Source organism: Colias croceus, chromosome 17 (assembly GCF_905220415.1).
Source record: "Colias croceus chromosome 17, ilColCroc2.1".
Taxonomy (NCBI): Eukaryota; Metazoa; Arthropoda; class Insecta; order Lepidoptera; family Pieridae; genus Colias; species Colias croceus.
In genome coordinates this window covers 6,057,638-6,078,760 of record NC_059553.1, presented here as the reverse complement: position 1 = coordinate 6,078,760, position 21,123 = coordinate 6,057,638, and the positions used below count along the sequence as shown (strand labels likewise).

The 21,123-nt window shown below is 32.7% G+C and overlaps 2 protein-coding genes across 2 annotated transcripts; one reads left to right on the top strand and one right to left on the bottom strand.

Annotated features, from left to right (window-relative positions):
- The first annotated feature begins 1,403 nt into the window (after positions 1-1,403).
- LOC123699117 lies at positions 1,404-2,282 on the top strand. The gene is made up of 2 exons (XM_045645992.1): positions 1,404-1,697; positions 2,005-2,282. Exons 1-2 carry the CDS (start codon positions 1,502-1,504, stop codon positions 2,172-2,174), a joined length of 366 nt encoding a protein of 121 aa, XP_045501948.1. The 5' UTR covers positions 1,404-1,501; the 3' UTR covers positions 2,175-2,282.
- On the bottom strand, positions 2,172-16,973 carry LOC123699116 (peroxisomal multifunctional enzyme type 2). Its single transcript, XM_045645991.1, has 15 exons — positions 16,861-16,973; positions 16,306-16,501; positions 14,835-14,980; positions 10,061-10,212; positions 9,467-9,638; positions 9,005-9,111; positions 8,469-8,598; positions 7,320-7,416; positions 6,413-6,573; positions 5,882-6,008; positions 4,442-4,625; positions 4,077-4,199; positions 3,396-3,553; positions 2,828-3,022; positions 2,172-2,554 (listed from the first exon to the last, which is right to left on the bottom strand). The coding sequence occupies exons 2-15, from the start codon at positions 16,493-16,495 to the stop codon at positions 2,337-2,339; spliced, it is 2,160 nt and encodes a 719-aa protein (XP_045501947.1). The 5' UTR covers positions 16,496-16,501; positions 16,861-16,973; the 3' UTR covers positions 2,172-2,336.
- Positions 16,974-21,123: the final 4,150 nt, after the last annotated feature.

Here is a 21,123-nt window from a genome sequence, read left to right as displayed (position 1 = left end):
GATAAGTGTTTTTATCAATGTATATAGAACTTAAACAAGAAATAACAAAAATGTGGAAACTACAAAATGTTAGCATAGTGCCCATAGTGATCTCCACTACAGGGGTTATTGTATATTAGAAAAAGATCGAGCGACAAGTTTCAGTGTAACTATACGTATGACGGATTTTTTTACAAAAATATTACGTAACCTTTTAATATTTATAGGAAACTAGATTTCCGCCCGCGGCTTCGCCCGCGTTTGCAAAGGAAAACCCGCATAGTTCCAGTTCCCGTGGGATTTCCGGGATAAAAACTATCCTATGTGTTAATCCAAGTTACCTTCTATATGTGTGCTAAATTTCATCGTAATCGGTTCAGTAGTTTTTACGTGAAAGAGTAACAAACATCCATACATCCATACAAACTTTCGCATTTATAATATTAGTAGGACTAAATAATATATCTAAACTAGCGGTCCGCCCCGGCTTCGCCCGTGGTACATATTCACGTTTTCTCTACATAAGAACCATCCTCGAACTTCAAGGAATATTATAAAAAAAGAATTAACGAAATCGGTTAAGCCGTTCTCAAGTTATGCGCTTACCAACACATTTTGGGATTCATTTTTATATGTATTATAGATATTTATTATAGGAATTTGGACGCTCGTTTTTCTTAACTTGAATTTTTTTGTCGAATATTCAGGATTAGGCATTATATTTTCACCGATAGGTACCTAAGAAATTGATAAGTGTACAAAGTGTGAATCATCCTCAGAAATATATTAAAATAAAAGTCTGTACCTATACCAGTACTCTAAACCACAGCCTATACTTAGTACATATAAATTATTAAGAGGTCGACTTCATATAAACATAAAATTGACCACTTCCTTGGTACAGTGGTTGACGCGTGAGCGTAACACTGAGGGGTCATGGGTTCGATTCCCGGTGGAGACGAAGAAAAAAAAATGCCTCGTTCTGGCAGAACACAGAAGGCTGATTACCTACTTGTCCCTAAAGAAAATCGATCAGTGAAACAGATTTATAATGCATCTGCCCCTTACCCCACTAGGGGACACGCACAGGGACACGGGACTTCACTTTATAGAAATTAGAAGTACCTAATGATAATATTTGTCTTAGGTAGCACAGATAATATAATACTATACATATGTACTATCCATTTCACACTTTGCCTTGTGAACCGAAGAAATAAATATTATAGTCCAAGACGTAGCTTTCTAATAATGGTAAAATAATAATTATTTCTATGTTGTTCCTCTGTTCTTCCCACGTTCTTGCTCAAAATCCTTCATAGAATTGCTTAATTCTTTATAATCTATACTAGTTGTACTGACATCTTTCAAAACTTAAAATGTCAAGTGTCAATGTCAAAAGCATCAGCATGTGTCATCCTGATGTCAAATTACTGTAAAATGCACGTAAAATGTAAACATGATTGCCGATTGGTAATGTTTTCAATTGTATAGGAATTAAATCCAGTAATATAGATACAAAATGGCATTAAATCCAAAAAAGTTTTTAACGAAAGATCTCATTAATAAACCAGCACCTTTAGATGTATGGCTTCAAGGCACAATTGAACAAACTGTCGGAAATGATATTTTGATAATTTCGGACACTTTTGGAAGAGCAAAAATAGTTAAATGTGAATCAGCTGATGGTGTTATAAATAAAAACTCATTACGAAAAGGTTCGCTAATACATATCTTGATTCTTGATAAATTTTGTACTAGGACTTTATAAAAAAACTTCCTAGAAAATATTAAATAATGTGAAAAGTTTTAATTTATTATAAATGCAAATATGTAAATACGCTAGGTATCGGTTCTGTATTGCATTGCATTCTGCATACATTGCTTGGTAATGGACTGTCCTGTGACTGAAAATTAAAATCTACTGAGACTGGCCTCATAAAATTTAAACTTTGCTGTATTTAATGGCAAGCAAACATATTACACAAATCTTCTACATAATATCTGACTTCAATAATGTTACAGGTGTGTATTGCTGTATAATTGGAGTAGCTGTTAAAACAAAAGGCTTGCCAGAAATCCAAGCCACAAAGTTTGTTGACCTCAGCGCTTACCCACAAATGAAAGCCTCCTGGGAGAATGAAGTGAAAGAAACCGAATTACTTATGCAGGGAAAAATAAAACCAATATTATAAAAACAATAAAAATTTATTCCTCCACCTTACAATATGTTGGAATGATTATAAATACATAACAATATGTAAAATAAAATTTCATTAACATATCCTTATTACATAGATTGACACTGGTGTGTGATTAACCTTAATAATCCCATATTTCATAAATGCTTAACCTTTTTACAATTTCGAGCTAGACTTTAGCAGAGGACCAAGTTTTTGAGCAAGCATGAGGTTGCCAGAGATCTTTATTTTTCCCTTTAGGAATGCAGTTTGTGGGCTCAATTGGCCTGAAGCAATTTCAATTAGATCATCATCGCTGACTGTTATTGTGGTATCAGCTTTACCAGTCTTGGGCTCTCCTTCATATACTCCGATATCTGACTTAAGATTCATTGCTGAAATTAAAAAAAAAAAAAGCATTAGTACAATGTAGTGAAAAATAACCATTATAATATGAAAAATTATTATTTTAATTGTATTATGTGTAACTTAGTCCCATATACAACATTCCCATAAAATCCATCGAAATATAAAATTTCATCATCATCAGATGGACAGATTTCCCCATTTGAATATAAGCTTGAATATACAATAAATGTTTATAAAATAAGAATAAGTTATATATAGAATAAGAATGAGTTATAAAGAAAGTTAGAATAGTTCATTACTCCATGTTTTCACGAGCTTTCCATTCTTTGTGATCTTATACACGAATACCGCAGCAACGCTCTTAGCCTTATCGAGGTTTGCTTTAACTTCTTCCTGTATCTTCATGAATAGAGAGTCGCTCTTCAAGTCTGAAGGCGGGCTCTGAGCCGCCGCAGAGTTTGATTGTACTACGTTCTTCATGTCTACGTAGGCTCCTAGAAATGTAAAATAAATTGTTATTACATATGTATGTATTATTACATATGTAACTGTTTCGTGGATTTTGATGCATTATTTTGAGTGAAAAGAGAAACTGTAAAACATACCTATTAAATTTCATAAAATGCAGGAAGTTCATGATTATTCAATATTCAGACAAGCAAAAATTGAATGTATTTCTCAATTTACTAGCAGTTTCTTTTCAGGAAACAAACAAATATTTAAAAAAACAGAAAAAAAATGTTTTATATAAACAGTTATTCCATATAGTGCTAATGATTGAATCCTGAATATTAAAAATTTATAGTGGCATTTATAAACAACTACATTTTCTACTAAAAAAAAAATAGAAATAAAATAAAGCCATACCCGCAATAACAGTGTTGCCAGTCTCCTTCACTTTAGTCTGGAAGTGCACTCTCTTGCCCTCCAACCACATCTCGGTGACCAGCGTCTGTCCTGGCAACACTGGCTTGGCGAAACGCGCCTTTATAGCTTTCACGTTTTTAGGGTCGTTGCCGGCGAATCTGAAGAACAAATTTTTTGTAAAATCAAAATAAAGTTAAGCTTTTTTTCTTGCAAACTTTTAAAAGAACATGTTTATGAATGTGTTGTTACTTTTTTTTAAATAATAACACTGATATTAAAACAATTATTATTATTATATTAAAAAAATTAAAAGATAAGGTCAGATAAAATGTGCATTTTATAGCGACATTTAACAGTCGATAGGTAGTTTATCTTAATACTTTCTCTCGCACTTTCTCGCTCGCCTACACAAGTCGGGCAATTTTCGACTTTCGTGCCATTTTTAAGAAAACATAATAAATACTTACGTACAATTTAATAAAATGGTAGATATTTAATTATAAATATTACATTTCCTAGTTTTATAGCCAATCAAATGTTTTAAAACTGAGTATTTCGAGTTCGAATCCCGCCTCATTTTTGAATTGTTTCTATTTTTCAAAAATTTAACATTTAAATAGTGTCATTTTTTTAGTCTTTCAATCCTAAAAAAAATCTTCATTAAAATAAATAGTTACTCACTTGGCGAGCACGTGTCTAGCGGAGAAGCCGAGCGAAGCGAGTCCGTGCAAAATTGGGCGCGGGTGACCGCTGGCTGTGGCTACGTTCGGGTCGATGTGGAGTGGGTTCAAGTCGCCGGACAACCTGTGTTGAACAAATAATTTTAATACATATTACTGTAATATTCATTAAATTAGATATATCAATAATAATTTGAAATTTTCACAACATTTATATTCACATAATTAACTTAACAACCCTAGTCCTTAAAGTAGAGTTACACAAAATAATATAACATTTTTTTTGCTTTGCATCATTTCAACTTTCAAAATCAGATTTTTAAACAAAATTTTAGCAAAAAAAACATTTCATAGTAACGAACTTACCTGTACAAAGCAGCCTGGTCCTCCGCCGTCTTCTGTTCCACTACAGCATCAGGGCTCCTCTTGGGCGCCGGGAGCACTCCGACCGCCTTGCTACTGTTCCTAGGCCCGTTGAACCCACCCTGGCCGACTACGAAGATGTGCTGCTGTGTGCGTAAAACTAGCTGCTTGTCTTGGTATATCTCGCCTGGTGAAGGAAATTACGATAGATAAATTTAATACAAAAAAATAACGAGCTGTAATAATATTTTTATTTATACATAGTTATGTATTATGTATCATGTATGATATGTATGTATGTAAGTGTATATGTATGTATGTGTATTTATAGTATGTACGTATTTATAGTATTGATATCAACATTTATATTGTATTTACTTATTTATTTATTATTAGGTATCTATTCTTATATATATATACGTATATAATATGTATATGTACATATTTTTATTTTATTTTTATTTTTCTTTTTTTTATCCTTTTAAATCAAACACCACCCATCTAATTTTAATTCGTATGACAAATCCTATCCAAAGGTTGCCTGGCAGAGATCGCTTATAGCGATAAGGCAGCCTATTTAACATGTTATGTTTTTCTTTTTTGTTCTTTTTATTTTTGTGTTAATCTTTTTTGTGTGTGTTAAATAAAGAATTTAAATAAATAAATAAATAAATAAACTCTATATTTAGATTGATTTCAATTTGTCACCAATAAAAGTTGTTTAAAGTTACTGCTAGAACGCTGTTAAAAAGTTATATGGACGCGCGAATCTCAGGTTCGAAGAGAACTTTTTTTTTATTCAAACAATATTAAATTGTAATCATTACGGAATACTTGATTAAAACCACAATAAAACAGTACATTCTTAAACATAATTGTTTTGTTAACAGATGATGATTGATTATTCCATACACACAGGACAGTATTATGCTTCTTCATAATTTTCAAAACATTAAATACATTTTTATGACAAACTGTTATATAAATATAGAATGCTGGACTTGTAGAAGTAAAGTAATAATAAATCATTCTAAATAGAATAGTTATAAAACTAAAAACAATGTTAATGATATATTTTTTGGAGTGAAACTTCTTTATCGGGGTTGGAAAAAAATTTAGTGTAACATTTTTTCGTTACGCGTGACATTTTTCCGTTACGCGCCATCTTTTTCTTATCCCTACCACGCGTGATTCGACTTATTTCTGTAAAGTTGCATAATATTATAGTAATTTTTTTTTTTTAATAAGGTCATAAATAAGTTTCACTTCTTATGTGTGTAACCTAGTACACGCACACATTTTTTATTGTATTGCATTGGCATTGCACTATATGTGTGCAATGCCAATTTAGCCATTACAAAATGCAAAAAAAAAAATCTGTAAGTACATCACTTTCTTCCAATCATCCTGCATAAAGAACTAGGGACCAAAAGCTATACTCACTGTTAACAATAGCAACAGCACTCGAGCCCTTGTCCAATAAGTCGACCACATAGTTTCTGGTTGTGTATTGTCCCTCAGTACCTGGGAATTCGTCCAGGAACTCCACGTACTGCTCTCCGTGTAGAATCTGTATAAAAATACAATGAAAATAATCAGTTTCATCTATAAAGGTACTTACTTGAATAAAATATATGACACTCAAAAATTGTCCGAAGCAAAACTCTGCTTTTTTTTGTATTAGGCAGAGTTATCGATCGATACATGTTATGATCGATACAATGTACTTAGAACATACTGCCACGAAATGAGATGTTAATTTTAATGAACATGCTTTATACAGTGTCGCCCAAAAATTTTTGACGACGTTGTAGTAACTCAGGCCCCGGAACCACAGACACAATAGAAAATCTATTGTGTCTGGGACCGATCGGGCCGCTTGGGGCTCAATGGGTTAATGTCCGTTTGTGAGTAATTTATCTTTCAACAGGTAAACGTTAATATCAGTTTAGCAACCTAGTACTAAATACTTACATTAGTGAAATCAGCATATTTGCCAGGAGGCATTGCCTTGCTAACTACAGGCGATTCCATGCACATTCCCATTAAGATGAAGAAAGTCGGCAAAGCTGTGAAATCTTCATGGCTCTCGTATAAGAACTTAAGGTCTGATGGGTTCACCACGGATGCACCAACTATAAAACAGTAATTACGTATATTCGTAGTACAAGAAAATAATTTTCTGTTATTCAGTTATAAGAAGTTTATTGAGGTAATGGACTGAGTTATTTTATATAAAACTGATTTTATAGGCACTAAACGGTTTAATATATAGATAACTAGCTTATCGCACGCGGCTTTGCCCGCTTTGTCTAAAACCTAATAAATTATATACTAAAACCTTCCTCTTGAATTATTCTATCTATTTAAAAAAAAACGTATCAAAATCCATTGCGTAGTTTTAAAGATTTAAGCATACAAAGGGACATAGGGACAGAGAAAGCGACATTGTTTTATACTATGTAGTGATAGATAGGTAAAACTAATGTGTCAAGCAATTATACAACTGTGAAAAGACAAACATAATACAATTTTATTATTTTTACATAGTATATTAATTAAAAACAAATAAAATATTATATTATGTAGAACAATTTTACGAGCCACAACAACAAACAATGAACTTTTTACATTTAAAAGTTTTTACGTATTAAGTTGTATAATGCTAATACTTAATTTTACATCTCATCATATAAACTGAATCTTATTATGTTAAAATATGTTAAATAATATATTGTCATGCTGATTTCAGAAAACAACAAAATAATTATAAAAATTAGATTTCGATTAATATTTCTTTTTTTAATTCTTTAAAAGATGCAATCAATTACCAACAAATAGATAACTAAATGTTATTTAATTATGATGTTATTTGTTTTACCTCCTAAAGCGTAACAAACAAGGTCCTTCGAGTTGTAACTATAAGTCGACCAGTGCGATGGATTTTCGCTGTCCAACTTGCTTCGTTCCTCGAAGTCCTAAAACATAAAACATAATATCACTTAAGATTAAAATATCATGAGTGCAAAAGTATGTATGTCGTATGTTTGGTTTTGCTTAGCAGTGAATATATAAGTGCATTCATTTAACTCAAATGTTCCGATTTTGGGTAATATCACTACATAGTATAAAACAAAGTCGCTTTCTCTGTCCCTATGTCCCTTTGTATGCTTAAATCTTTAAAACTACGCAACGGATTTTATTTGATGCGGTTTTTTTTAATAGATAGAGTGATTCATGATATACGACATTAACTACATTTGTAAATTGTTTATGAAATGTGAATGTAAAATAAATAAATAAATAAAATTCAAGCGAAAGGTTTTAGTATATAATTTATTAGGTTTTAGACAAAGCGGGCGAAGCCGCGGACGGGTAGCTAGTTTTCATTAAGATTATATAAAGTTGAGTAGAACTTAGGGCACTCATTATTACGAATGAAATACAGTCGACTTGAACCTCCTCTTTTTTTAAAGTCGGTTGAAACTTTTTTATGTCGAGGTTGAATAAGAAGGAAGTGCCATAAACTAAAGTACGAAATACAGGGTGGAAATTCAGAGACTGGTCATTCATATAAAGTGTTACATAATTAAGTACATAAACTATGGTAACTACCTCAATCAATTATATCCTCAAAACAAACATCCTTAAACATATATTATCCTGTTTATAGTGACGACAGTAAATAGGATATTGGAAAATTATTTACTTACTACCATTAATTTATTTCCTCATGCCGCCATCATTAGAAACAACGTGATATTACTATTATATATTTAACAAATTGTAGATCTGGTCAGGAATAAAGGTTAGAAACTTTTAATGAGGTATAAATGATCAAAATTTCTTAATAGTCCTTCCCTTATCTGTGTTTCGAGAAAAAAACCATACACAACATACACATTTAACACATCATAATATAGATCCCCTGTTTTTCACTGGAAGCCATGTGTACCAACTCCTAGACCACTATTAGATCATTCTAGAACGCAACAAAATGTCTTATAATTAATAATAAATAATAACTAACCTGCAAGCTCTGCACCAAATCCATAGTGACTTCTGTGATTTTGTCGATCCTCTTCGCGCTGCTCATGTTGACGACATCCGTCCATTTTTCTTTCACGGATTCTATTGTTACTGGGTCTGATGGGTTGTTCCTGTTATTTAACAAATTAAAATTTAAACAAATAAAATAACTAAATTTCTTCTGAACACAGAAGAACATAGACAGGAAATAGTCTTCTTTATTGTTAAATAATTAATTAATGTTTCGCTATTCTATGTTAATCAATTGCTTTTTTTGGCCATTGTAGTGACTCATGGCGTTAGAATATAAAATTAATTAACGATATTAATAATAGTGATCCTAATGTAAAATAAGTAAGCCTCCTTTTTAACCGACTTCACAAAAAGGAGGAGGTTCTCAATTCGGCCTGTATATTTATTAATTGGGAAAAATCCGTTAAAATTAGAAAAAAATGTAAAAATGAACAAATCCCAAGCATTAATTACATAACCACCATAATAATACTAATTTTTGGCTAACAACGTAAAATACCTTACCTCAATGGCGTGCCTTTTGACCTGACCAAGTGAGCCTTGTGCGCAAAACCGAGCGTCGAGTCTATTATGATGCCGCTGTCTTCGAATGAATCGTGTACCATGTATGCCTATAATAAAGTAAATTTACAGTTACAAAATTGTTGGCCAAGTAGTTAATTGATCTAATATTTGCTTGATCACTTTTACCAGACTTTTTGTAATAGATAATGTGACCAAGTTTCGGCCATGAGGAAATTCAAAGGTTTAAAAATGAACCTTTGAATTTCCTCATGGCCAAAACTTGGTCATGAGGAAATTCAAATTCAATTCTTGGTCGAAAGTAGGAAAGTTTACGAATATTAAGTTTACGAATATTTTACATCTCTCAAATTGATAATTGATTTGATAGTAGGTAGTAGGTACTCTACCAACAAAACAATATACCACTCTCATAAAAATTATCAAAAAAAATCGAAAACTTACCACAACCGGGGCAATGAGCTCCGGCTTCATAGCCTGGAACATGTCCGGGGGCAGAATGTCCTCCGTGAGCCGGGAGGCCGCGGTCGGTACAATCGTGTTCACTTTTATGTTATATTTAGCACCTTCGATCGCGAGTGTACTCGCTAGACCGACCAGACCCATTTTTGCGGCACTAGACAATAAGTAAAATCGTTGTTTTATGTATTTCTGAACATATTTTTGTCGGTATATTTGTATGGTATAAAAACGAAATTATGACATCATTATACATAATTAACATTTTATTTTACACTGTTTATGTCTACAAAAGTGATAAATACTCTGCAAGGTTTCCTATGCATCCGCATTAAATTGACACAAGTAAAAATATTGAAAACAGACTTACAAAAAGATTTTTTTAAATCTCCTCTAAACCTGCAATCTGCCTTATTAACCATTAACAAACTTGAATGAATAAGATAAGCGTACTCGATCATCGGGAGCAGTTTAAATATTAAATAACATAGGTAACCATTTACATTATCGGATCAAAGTATTAATTCATACTAAATACACTTGAAAATTTCGAATAACTATATGTACATTGTACAGTACCTGTAATTAGATTGTCCAAAGTTGCCCATTAGACCCGCATTACTCGACGTCATCACGACGCGCCCAAACTTCTGTTTCTTGAAGGTCTCCCATGCTGCCTGCGTTGTTTTGAACGCACCCTTCAAGTGAACTGCATTGACGAGATCCCAATCCTATATACAAAAGAGTTTTATTTTAGGAAGAGATTCTCACCATTTTCTTTTTTTAAGGCGGTTTCTAGAGCTAATTATCCCATGCGGCGCATAGCGCATGCATGCGTTCTGTATATTTCACATGGTTTATTTTCTTCTCGTATAACCCTATATTGCTAAAATGAGATTTACTACGTATATCCACGTAAAATCTATACACAAACTTAAAGTGAGCACCCACGAATTAACAATGATATCATTAATATGTTAGAAATGTTGATTCAAAGGAATTGGGATACCATAAGGCATTTTAAACATCTGGATAAATATGACAAATGGGTTAGGGCATGATAAAGTTCTTCCACTTACATTTAAAACGCGATAAACACTAGGTTTAATATTTCTTATTGTAACTGATGGAAGAGTCGAAAATAAAAGGTACATTTTAATTTTTAATTTGAGTCGATGTGTGCTTGGTACCTATATATTATGTAAAGTACGGAATGGCACTAAAGGCGATAGATGTGTTGATACCTAATGTTTAAATTAAACTGATTCGTATGAGGTTGTAGATAATGAGGGCAAAGAATTTTGTGTTTGTTGAACCTTAAAAAATGTAAATAATGACCAAATATAAACCAATAGTCAATATAGGTATTCTAGTTTTATACAACTTTATGTAATTTGCTTTTTCTAATTGTATACGAAAAATATTATTGTCGTACATATAACTAGTACCTACATTTCATGTGCTGAAAAGTGTTATTTTACAGTAGAATACTAATTTACCTACCGTTCGAATCCTTGAGATTATTATATGAAAAAGATTACAATTTTCTAACTGTTATTTTAAAAGATTTGTACGTAATTTGATATTTGGTTTTATACCATTCAAACGCTTTATAAATTAGATTTTTTTTAAGTAGAAAAAATTGGAATCCCCCGACGCGGAGGGGATCGATTTTGTTTTTTTTTTTTAATTTCAATATGTTAAAAAGTATAAAGCCGAATGATTAATATTTATTTTAAAGTACTACTTTTAGGAATTAGGTAAAGAATCAAATAATAAGTAATGAAATACACTAAGGATTTATCCTCGATGTTGTTATAGTTCAGGATACATCGCCCATTTTTGCAAGTGACTACTATCAAGCTGATTTTCCGTTTGTAGCTTTAGTTTGATGAGACACCGAATAATTTCGTGTACGAAACTCTCGATTGTGGTAGCTAACAGAGAAAACAAGGATAAAATTTTTTGATTTGATGGTTCTCAAATATTTATTACGCAATTTGTAGGACAATATGTCTGTTGAATTATATAAACATTAACTAAGTGAAAACAAAAAAATCAGCTTGTTAGTAATCATTTATGATGACCTCGTTATCGATACACTTTGGAAAGGGGGACTCTTTGAACAAACCATAGATTTTGTAGGACAAATATTTTTTCGAATAATTTAGGTAATTATCTTGAGATTGAACAAAAAAAAATTCATTCAGTTAGTAATAAATATTTGAGAACCATCAAATCAAAAATATTTATCCTTGTTATCTCTGTTAGCTACCACAATCGAGACTTTCGTACACGAAATTATTGGGCGTCTCATCAAAATAAAGCTACAAACGGAAAATTAGCTTGATAGTAGTCACTTGCAAAAATGGGCGATGTATCCTGAACTATTATTTTATATTTTTGCGGAAAATTGTTTATCATAAATGACATAATATGATTACAGAGCGTTTTATCTACATTCGTATCTATTTATTATGCAGTATTTGTACTGATTATAGAATTATAATTTTAACACACGCTACTATCAAAATAAAGAATGTAGATACAGTACGCGTCACGTAAAAAGAACGCTAGATGAAAGTGATGGGGTGTGTTTGCGCATGGATCGAGTTTTGCACGTAAGCTATGTGCCGATTATTTTATTTTTGAACTAGGCTCGCGAAATTGGCTTCGCAACTACATACCTATTTGTTATTCTTATACCACCTCATAACACCAAATAGAGCGATAAATCGCCAATGCGCAGCTTAACCGTCAGCGTTCTTTTTACTTGACGCGACCTGTACTGGTGGAACCTCTCCATACCTAAATATGTATACTTAGACGTACCTATACTTCTTTATGCTTTACGTAAGTTTCTTGATTTCTCAATATCATAAAGGTACCTAGGCATTGAATAATATATTCATAGTAATAAATTCGTGTATACTACTTTAACATTTTAAATATAAAAAATGTGAGGAGTATGTTGTTAAACTAAAATTTTACACCAAGTTAGTATCCAAAGCTCTAAATAACACTAAAACCGGTTAAAGTGCGAACTGTGTAATGTGTTTGTGACCTTTGAGTTTTAATGATAAAGATAAAAACTTGCAAGTGGAACAATCATTCATAATATTTTGATGCGCAATATTATTATTTATAGTGTGTTTTAGAAACTTACTAACAATTAATAATCTAATAATTAGTGACAACAGTTTGATGACCTTTTAATTGAACTATTACTTTTTCCGCTCGTAAATCGTTAATCTTGTGAATTAGCCAAATTGATTGCTACATTTTATACATTTATAGATCTTTCTGAACTGATTTCCGAAAATTAAGGTGCACACTGCACAGGGTAAAAATACATTAATGTGAAATTAATACGTGACCATTAATTTTTTAAGTGGAAAGCATAAAATTTAAGGAAATGTTGGTATTTTTTTTCTAAATGTAAAATTTGTGTTTATTTTAAAGTAAGTATTTTATACGCAATATGTCCATCTAAAATGTGGAACAAATTACCATGTTGGGATACTCTAATATGTGTACCTACAGTTACGAGGACCTTCGGAATTAAAGACCCTACTTTCACTGAAATCTAAATTAAAAAAATTAAAGATGCTACTTTCCAAAAAAACATTATGGAAGTCGCTTAGTATTTTAGTAATGATGACCTCAAAAACAATTTATGTATTGATATTGTTCTGAAATTATAGCTAAGCGATTACCCCAAGGTTTTACCCGCATTGCTCCGCTCCAATTGCTCTTAGCGTGATGATATAGCCTATAATATCCTTCCTCGATAAATGGACTATCTATCAATTGACAAAAAAACAATTCAGATCTGAGATTAGCGCGTTTATAATAGATGCGAGGTAGCTAAATGGCGTAATTCAACGGCGTCGTGGAGACTTATCAAAATCGAAAGATAAATTAAAATCGAAAAGAAAAGCTTCTATGGTAAAAACTATTTTAGCGGTGGGTTTGGCGTGTACGGGTTTTCAAAAATGTAAAAAAAACAGTTACTTGGGCATTCTCCAGCGCGTCAGATATTCATACTACGTATGCCCCAAGTGCCTCTGATAACAACGGTATACTAATCTGCCGGTTTGCGTGGTGGGGCTAGGCATATAAATTCGTCAAAAATGCACAAAAAAAAATTTACTCGAGCGCGTCAAATTTTCGGAAAGGGTGTTAAGTAGGCCCCAAAGAAGCTCCCCTTAAAAAAACTGACGATTACGGCGTGACGATAAGTTACGATGAATTTTTGAAAATGCAGAAAAAAAGTCCTTTTGAAATACTCGAGCGCGTCAGATTTTCATTGGGGAGGTTTATCTTGGTATCCTGAAAGCATGTTTTCTAATCTGACAAAAATGTTGGTGGGTTCTCTTAATCTGACCGAAAAAGGTGTGTGGGTTTCTCTTTTTAAACATCGTTATTTCAAATCAATTTTTCTTAACACCCTCAGTTTTCGAGATATACTCAAAAAACCGGGAGTTTGAGTTTTTATGATGCTTCAAGTAAAAAAAAGTTTGGACAAAAATGAAAAGTGACCTTTTTTATAGAATAAAATTACCTTTTTTGTTTATTTAAAATTTTTTTTTGGAAAAAGTAAAGTTCGCGACTTATATGCTGCAACGCGTTTTTCGTAAGACGAAATGGCTCCTCCAGACTTCCAGTCATGCGGAAACCGGCAGATTTTGTATTTTTTGTAGGTTTTAGATTATATTCTTCAAAATGAAAATTAAAAAAAAGCACGCTCGAGAATGCCGGATTATCATTTTTTTTTTACAAGTTCGCGACCCTATAACTCGGCGGCGTCAAGGACTTATGGTCAGATTAGTTAAATTTAGTGTTAAAACACTAAAATCAACCCCCAATATCTTAATCTGACGTGCTCGAGTATTTCAGACTATCGATTTTTTTTTAATCTGATCGTCTATCCTAGGCGCGCGTCACTACATATAGAGCTAAATAGTTAACAAGGTTGTTCTATTAGGTCTAAGGTATCTCTCATATCTTAAACTGCCACGCTCGAGTATTACAGAAAATTCCCCTATTCACCTCCCTATCTATAATATTAGTAAAATAAGCAATCTTTCTCATGTCCCCTAGTTGGGTAAAGGGCAGTACATTATACATCCTAGTTGGGTAAAGGGCAGTACATTATACATCTATTTCACTGATCGATTTTCTTTGGAGGCAGCCTTCTGACTGATCACCTACTTGCCTCCAAAGCAAGCAGAGAACACAGAAGTGTTCTGCCAGACCAAACCATATTTTTTTTTCTTCGTCTCCACCCGGAATCGAACCCCGAGGTGGTCAATCTACCTCATAAGTGCTAATTAATTAACAAATGTCTTACCTGTTCAGAGATCTTGGGGAAACTCCTATCACGCAAGATTCCCGCATTATTGATGAGAATATCAACACGGCCATATTTGTCGAGAGCTGTTTTAATTATCTTCTCGCCTTCAACTACTGAGTTGTAGTCGGCTACGGCTTCACCGCCTAGATGCAATAAATATTCTTAGTATTTATATGAACTGATACATATCACATACATGAAAATAAAGGCTTTTTTTATTCAAAATAATTGGCAAATTATTATGTTTCAGATGGCCCTAATGGGCCCGTGGAACATATTTAACTCAAGATGGGAATCACCTTCAAATCCAACAGTGAAGAAATTTTTCAAATCATACAATTAGTTCCTGAGAGAAGCACGCCTAAACAAACTCTTTAGTTTTTTTGGACGTTATACATGAACATAAAGCTGAAGAGTTTTTTTGTTTGTTTGAACGCGCTAATCTCGGGAGCTACTGGTCCGATTTGAAAAATTCTTTCAGTGTTTGATAGCCCATTTATCGAGGAAGGCTATAGGCTATATATTATCACGCTAAGACCAACAGGAGCGGAGCAAAGCTAGTGAAACCGCGGGGATGAGATTTTATATTTTTCAGTTTGGTTAGGCTACTGTACCCTAAGGGTAAAGCAGAACCACTTTTTTTTTCAGCTGCTGTTACGTTTTTTTGTACAGAATACCTAGTTATAGTTGGTTGATATTTTTAATATGTATAATGTATATATAAATACATATATTAGTTTTTCAACGGAAAATACAATTTACCTATAACTTATCCTTATTCTGACAAGGACAAACATCATAAATCAATAAATCTTAATATTTTGAAAACTTTAGTATACAAAAATATAACCATTCAAAAAGAGCATATACATATATAATGTGGTTTTACTATGAATAATATTGTATCATTATTTTGTATTATAATTTTTGATATTATATATCATAATATATTCTATTCTTTAAATTCTCAATGAAATATCCTTTGTCTCTGCTTTATCTACCATTATTAATTTATGTCCCTTTCAAAACAAAGTTTATTCCTACTAAAGTTAAGAGCACAAAATTGTAAACAAGTTTATCTTATCTCACAAAGACTCAATATGCTATCACAGAACTTTTTTCATCTTTCTTTTATAAAAACTTTTTGTTCCTTGTTTCTATAATTTCAATCTATCAATAAATAATCAATTGATAAATATAATTACAAAATTTGATAATAATTAAATATGTGAATAGTTGTAAATGATGATAATAATTCAAATAATGTAGTGAAATAATTATGATAACAAGTGAAAATGGTTATCATGTTTATTTTAGTAAAATCATTCATTATTTACAATTCTCATTATTAAAATTAATAATAAAATCTCATACTATTTTAGTAATAAAGACTTCAGAATGCATGCCAACAAAATTTCACACATTCAAAACACTATTAATTAGCATACATGAATACAATAGAACTGACCTTTGTCTTTGATTTCCTTCACAACAGCGTCTGCAAAGTTTGACTTGCCCACACCGTCCCTTGCACTGCCAAGGTCATTCACCACGACTTTAGCGCCTCTGGAGCCCAAGAGCAATGCATATGCTTTGCCCAAGCCACCACCAGCACCCGTCACTACCGCGACGCGACCGTCGAAACGTAATTGCTCCATACTATGCTACGTTCGAAAGCGAAATGACAATTATTACCTCTGTATACTTCCCTTTTATACATTGAACTTTAATCTCTGCTGATATCGTCACTTTGATAGCAGTGATACTTTGGTGAATTATTGATGTTTTACGGCGAACCAATATAAGGATATAACTACGTATTACGGAACATTATTAAAATTGTATACCCAATTCCTTGCGCATTTTTTTTACATACCTACTTATTTAATGGGTAGGTAGGTACATCGAGTTTACGTTATATTTAATAATTTTACACACCAGAACTCAATATATTTTTAAATATTGCATTTTTGATATTGAAACACTTTCATAATACTTTCTCTTTCTTATACATAGTACCTACCTATATTATTTTATTATAATAATTTCAAGATTCAAGTTGTAACTTCGTTGATCCGGTTTTATTGCAAAATACCAACAAAATACAAGATATTAGATAACAAGTCAGCTCAAAGCTGTCAAGTGTCACTGTGGCTGTCACATACCAAAGGGTCACTGACAGACAAATGTCAAATACCTACCTATGCACGCACCAATGCACGCACGCATTATGCGGCATAATGCATAACGTTGAATGTTCCAATTACAGCAACGCTTCGCACAATCGAGCACTCAGGGTCTCAGCACACATATGGGATCGGAAAGGGATCGTAACCGTATCGCCTCGAGCCGTTCAGAATGGTTTGTATTAAACTCCCTACTGCAACGCACACTAATCGGAATAGTAACGTAATCGCCTCCCCTCGGAACAGGCTCCGAACTTGCAATTGCAGCGCTAACGGCTCATCGTCCCCGCGCTTACGTCTCTCCATTGGTCTCTCCGTCCCCGCGCTTACGTCTCCCCGTCCGCGCTTACGTCTCTGCCTGCTACGACTTGCCGTATTTGTCATTTTTAGGCGTAACGCCGGTGTCGCCTAGCCGTAGCCGAGTTGACGTACAGGCGCTGCTGATACGCTTTCGTCCAAGCTTTCGTCACGTGCATACGGTAGGTTGACGCCTGGTTGACAGCGAGGCGAAAGGCGTTACGGTTACGATCCCTTTCCGATCCCATATGTGTGCTGAGACCTTTAAAAGTAATGCGCGTGAATTGATGCGTGCAATCGATTTATCGTTAGTAATTATTAATTGTTGGAAAAAAATTTAAAGCTTTCGTTTCATTGTAGTTTTTTCGAAATAATCAGTTAATTCAAATTGTGTTAAAAAAATAAACATAAGTATGGATGAAGGTACAAACATTGAAAAAAATGTTAATGAATTAATAATCAAAATCCAAATTACTTAAAATAACCGTAAATCACAGCCGTAAATAGTTTTCAACCAATTATTATGTATACCACTTTATTTACACATTAATGAGGTTATTACTCTATGAATATTTTTTTTTTTCAACACTGAACTTAGCGCAACCTGCTGGTGCGTTTCACGTTCCAATTAAGCATCAGCATAATTCGGCATTGTGCGCCACTGAGTCGCATTATGCTCTGTAATTGGAAAACAGCCAATATCTAATAAGACCGATGTCGTTATCATGAAGCCATGCATGAAGCGTGCATGAAGCAGATGTGAGTGAATATGGAATGTCAATTCAGTTCTGACAAGTCTTACTACTCGGGCGCACACGTTCGTTTTCCTGATCAGGAATTCAGATTCATAATGCTCTACAATTAAACAAAGTGTGCCATGCTTACAACCAAAGTATTCCAAAAGACACACAACTCAGTTTAATAAAAACCCCACCAACCGCAATAGTCAAACTGGATTCCTGATCTCACCCAAGCTGATTAGCTGGAAACAAGTCGTGTGCGCCAGGGCTTATCCTATCGTATCGTCTATCTATGGTATCGAAGTCTATGGTCTTGATAAATTAAAAAAAAAACACAAAAAAAATACCTACGCAAAATGTTTAGGTAAGAGCGTTTTCACATTATCCGATCCGATATCGGATATCGGACGCCGATAGCCGATATCCGATATCGGAGGGAAGTAAAATGTATGAAATAAGTACCTGTCTTTCACATTGTCCGGTCCGATATCGAATATCGGAGCCAACACCGATATGCCAGCGGCTATCGGACGATAATCTTCAGTGTTGCCAACTCAATTTTCAAAAAGGCAGTACTTATACCAACAGCAAAAAAGCACTAGTTTGTGTATTTTCAGTCTTATAGGGCGCTAAATCTTTAAAGAAATTCTTTGCCTAAAACCCTTTCTATTAAAAGAAACATTTTTTTATTAAGAAAACACACATTTAAGTATTTATAGGCATTAGAAATAGGATTTATACGGCAGATATCTTAATTACTGAATTAAATTAACTTAAGTAAACAAAAATATATTGCGTTCTTAAATTCAAATATCTATCTTCGAAAACATTAGTGTTTATCATCTTTATTTTAACTCATTCTGCCTCGCTCCTCCTCCTACTCGGATGTTGGTTGTGCTGTTTATTGTATTGTTGTCATTGAGTGCTTTGTTTTTAACAGACTTCAAAAAAGGAGGAGATTTCACACCACATTTCACACCGATTTTATTTTTATTTTGAATTTACAACAAAGAATACAAAGTTTGAAAACTCTTAATTCTAAAATAATTGCTTATGACAATAAAATAATTTATGTATCTTAACTTACAAGAAATTACAACAATCATATTACAAATATATTTGAACGGGTGACAATATTATTTTAGGATATTACAGTGTAATAAGAAAAAGAAAAGAAAATGTGAACAAATATTGTATCACTTAATAAATTTATCGTAGGTACTACATGAACTTTTTTAAATAGTTATAGTATATAGTGAAAAAATGACTAAATGATTAGGTACGTCTTGCTAAAAATACATTTAATAGATTTTGAAAGGTATTTACTAATATGTATTACTAAAACTATTAACTAATACTAGGTTGTAGTAGGTATTGATATAAATTTATATAATTTATAATGTGTTAACTTATACTATATAAATGAACGATATCAAAACTATTTAGTAAATAGCACATCTAAATAATATGCAGTAATTAATGATATAAAATCTTTTTTACATTTTACTTTTCTTTTTTAGAAGTTGTTATTTTTAACGTATTTATTTCTAATGTGTATGTACAACTATGATCTATCATTTGAATTTTTTTTTAATTATACCTTTTTTATCAACTGGCAATTTAGTTTAGTTTTCTCTAAAAATTTCTGGCAACACTCATGATGATATCGGAACGATTTTATCGGACAATATGAAAGGGCAAATTGTATCCGATATCGGAGGCTAAGTAAAATGTATGATTTAGGTAGGGTAACGGGTACTAACCTTGGCACCCCCCAGTGATTGGCACTTTGAGGTTTAACATGCAATTATTATGGTTCGCTGACTAATTACCAAAAATAAAATTTACCAAATAATGCCCCCATTATTTATGGGCAACACTAAATGGTAGTTATGAATTTTAATAACTCGTAACACGTAGAAAAAAAATCTTTTCTGTCATGGTTCCGAGCGCAACAACTTTATCGTGATTTTTTAACAAATTTTGCTAATACTGGGTAAGTTTGTAAGTTGTTTTTCTTTGTTACTAGATTAATAAATGATTGGTGTGTTGTTTGTATTTGTTAATGAGTTATTATATTACGGTTTTAAAGCAAAATTTGTCATAAAAATCTGTTCATTATTGAGTTCTTGGGGTGCCAATGACTATGAGCCATGTTTTGTATGAGAGTACAGTTTTTTGGCACGGGGGCCAATGAATAGATAACGGTTTAACAATTATCCATGTTAGATTTTGGACTTTTTATGACGTGCATTAAAAGTTCTATTCATAAAAAGCCATATTATGGTGATAGTGAGTCTGCATCCAAATTTTGGCAGGGCCAATTATTGTACTTTTAAGGCGATTGGCAGGGCCAATCATTATACTCGTATGGTGCCAATAATTATACCTACTTTTAATGAGGAGTAGTAGTGATGTGCTAACGTTCATGTGATTTATTAGGTAAATAATTATAATAACAATAACAGGCCTGATAGAAAGTAACATTGCCTCCTACGCAGAAGGTCCTGGATTTGATTTCTTCATAACAAAATCATGTTGTGTCTAAGGTGCTATAACATGTAGGTATAATAATATGTAATTAAAAAAAGGTATTTAATTTAGGTAGTAAACACAATGTTGGATGGTGCTATGTGAATTAAGCCAGATTTTTTTATTATTATTCAATTCAACAAAGATATTCAAGATAAATCATTTTACATCTTGCATTTTTTTCAATCTCTATTAGGAAGAGCGAGAACGTATGAGAGGCGGACCAATCACGAAGCGAGCGGACGCCCATTTTCAATTCGATTCTTTAATCTGCATGGCTTATAACAGTTAATAGATACCTAGCTACTATTTTTTGCAGCATTTTATTATTACAAGCCTGTTCCCAACACTATTTGTTCTCCGTCGTATTGATTGGCATACCACGTGTATAATTATTGGCAGTGCCAGTCATTGTACCTTTTACTATGTTAATCACTATACCACCGAGTGCCAATAATAGTGCCCTGGGGACTTTTTCAATATTTGTTTAATTTTATCATGTAAAGTCTTATTAATACAGCTAAATTTTGA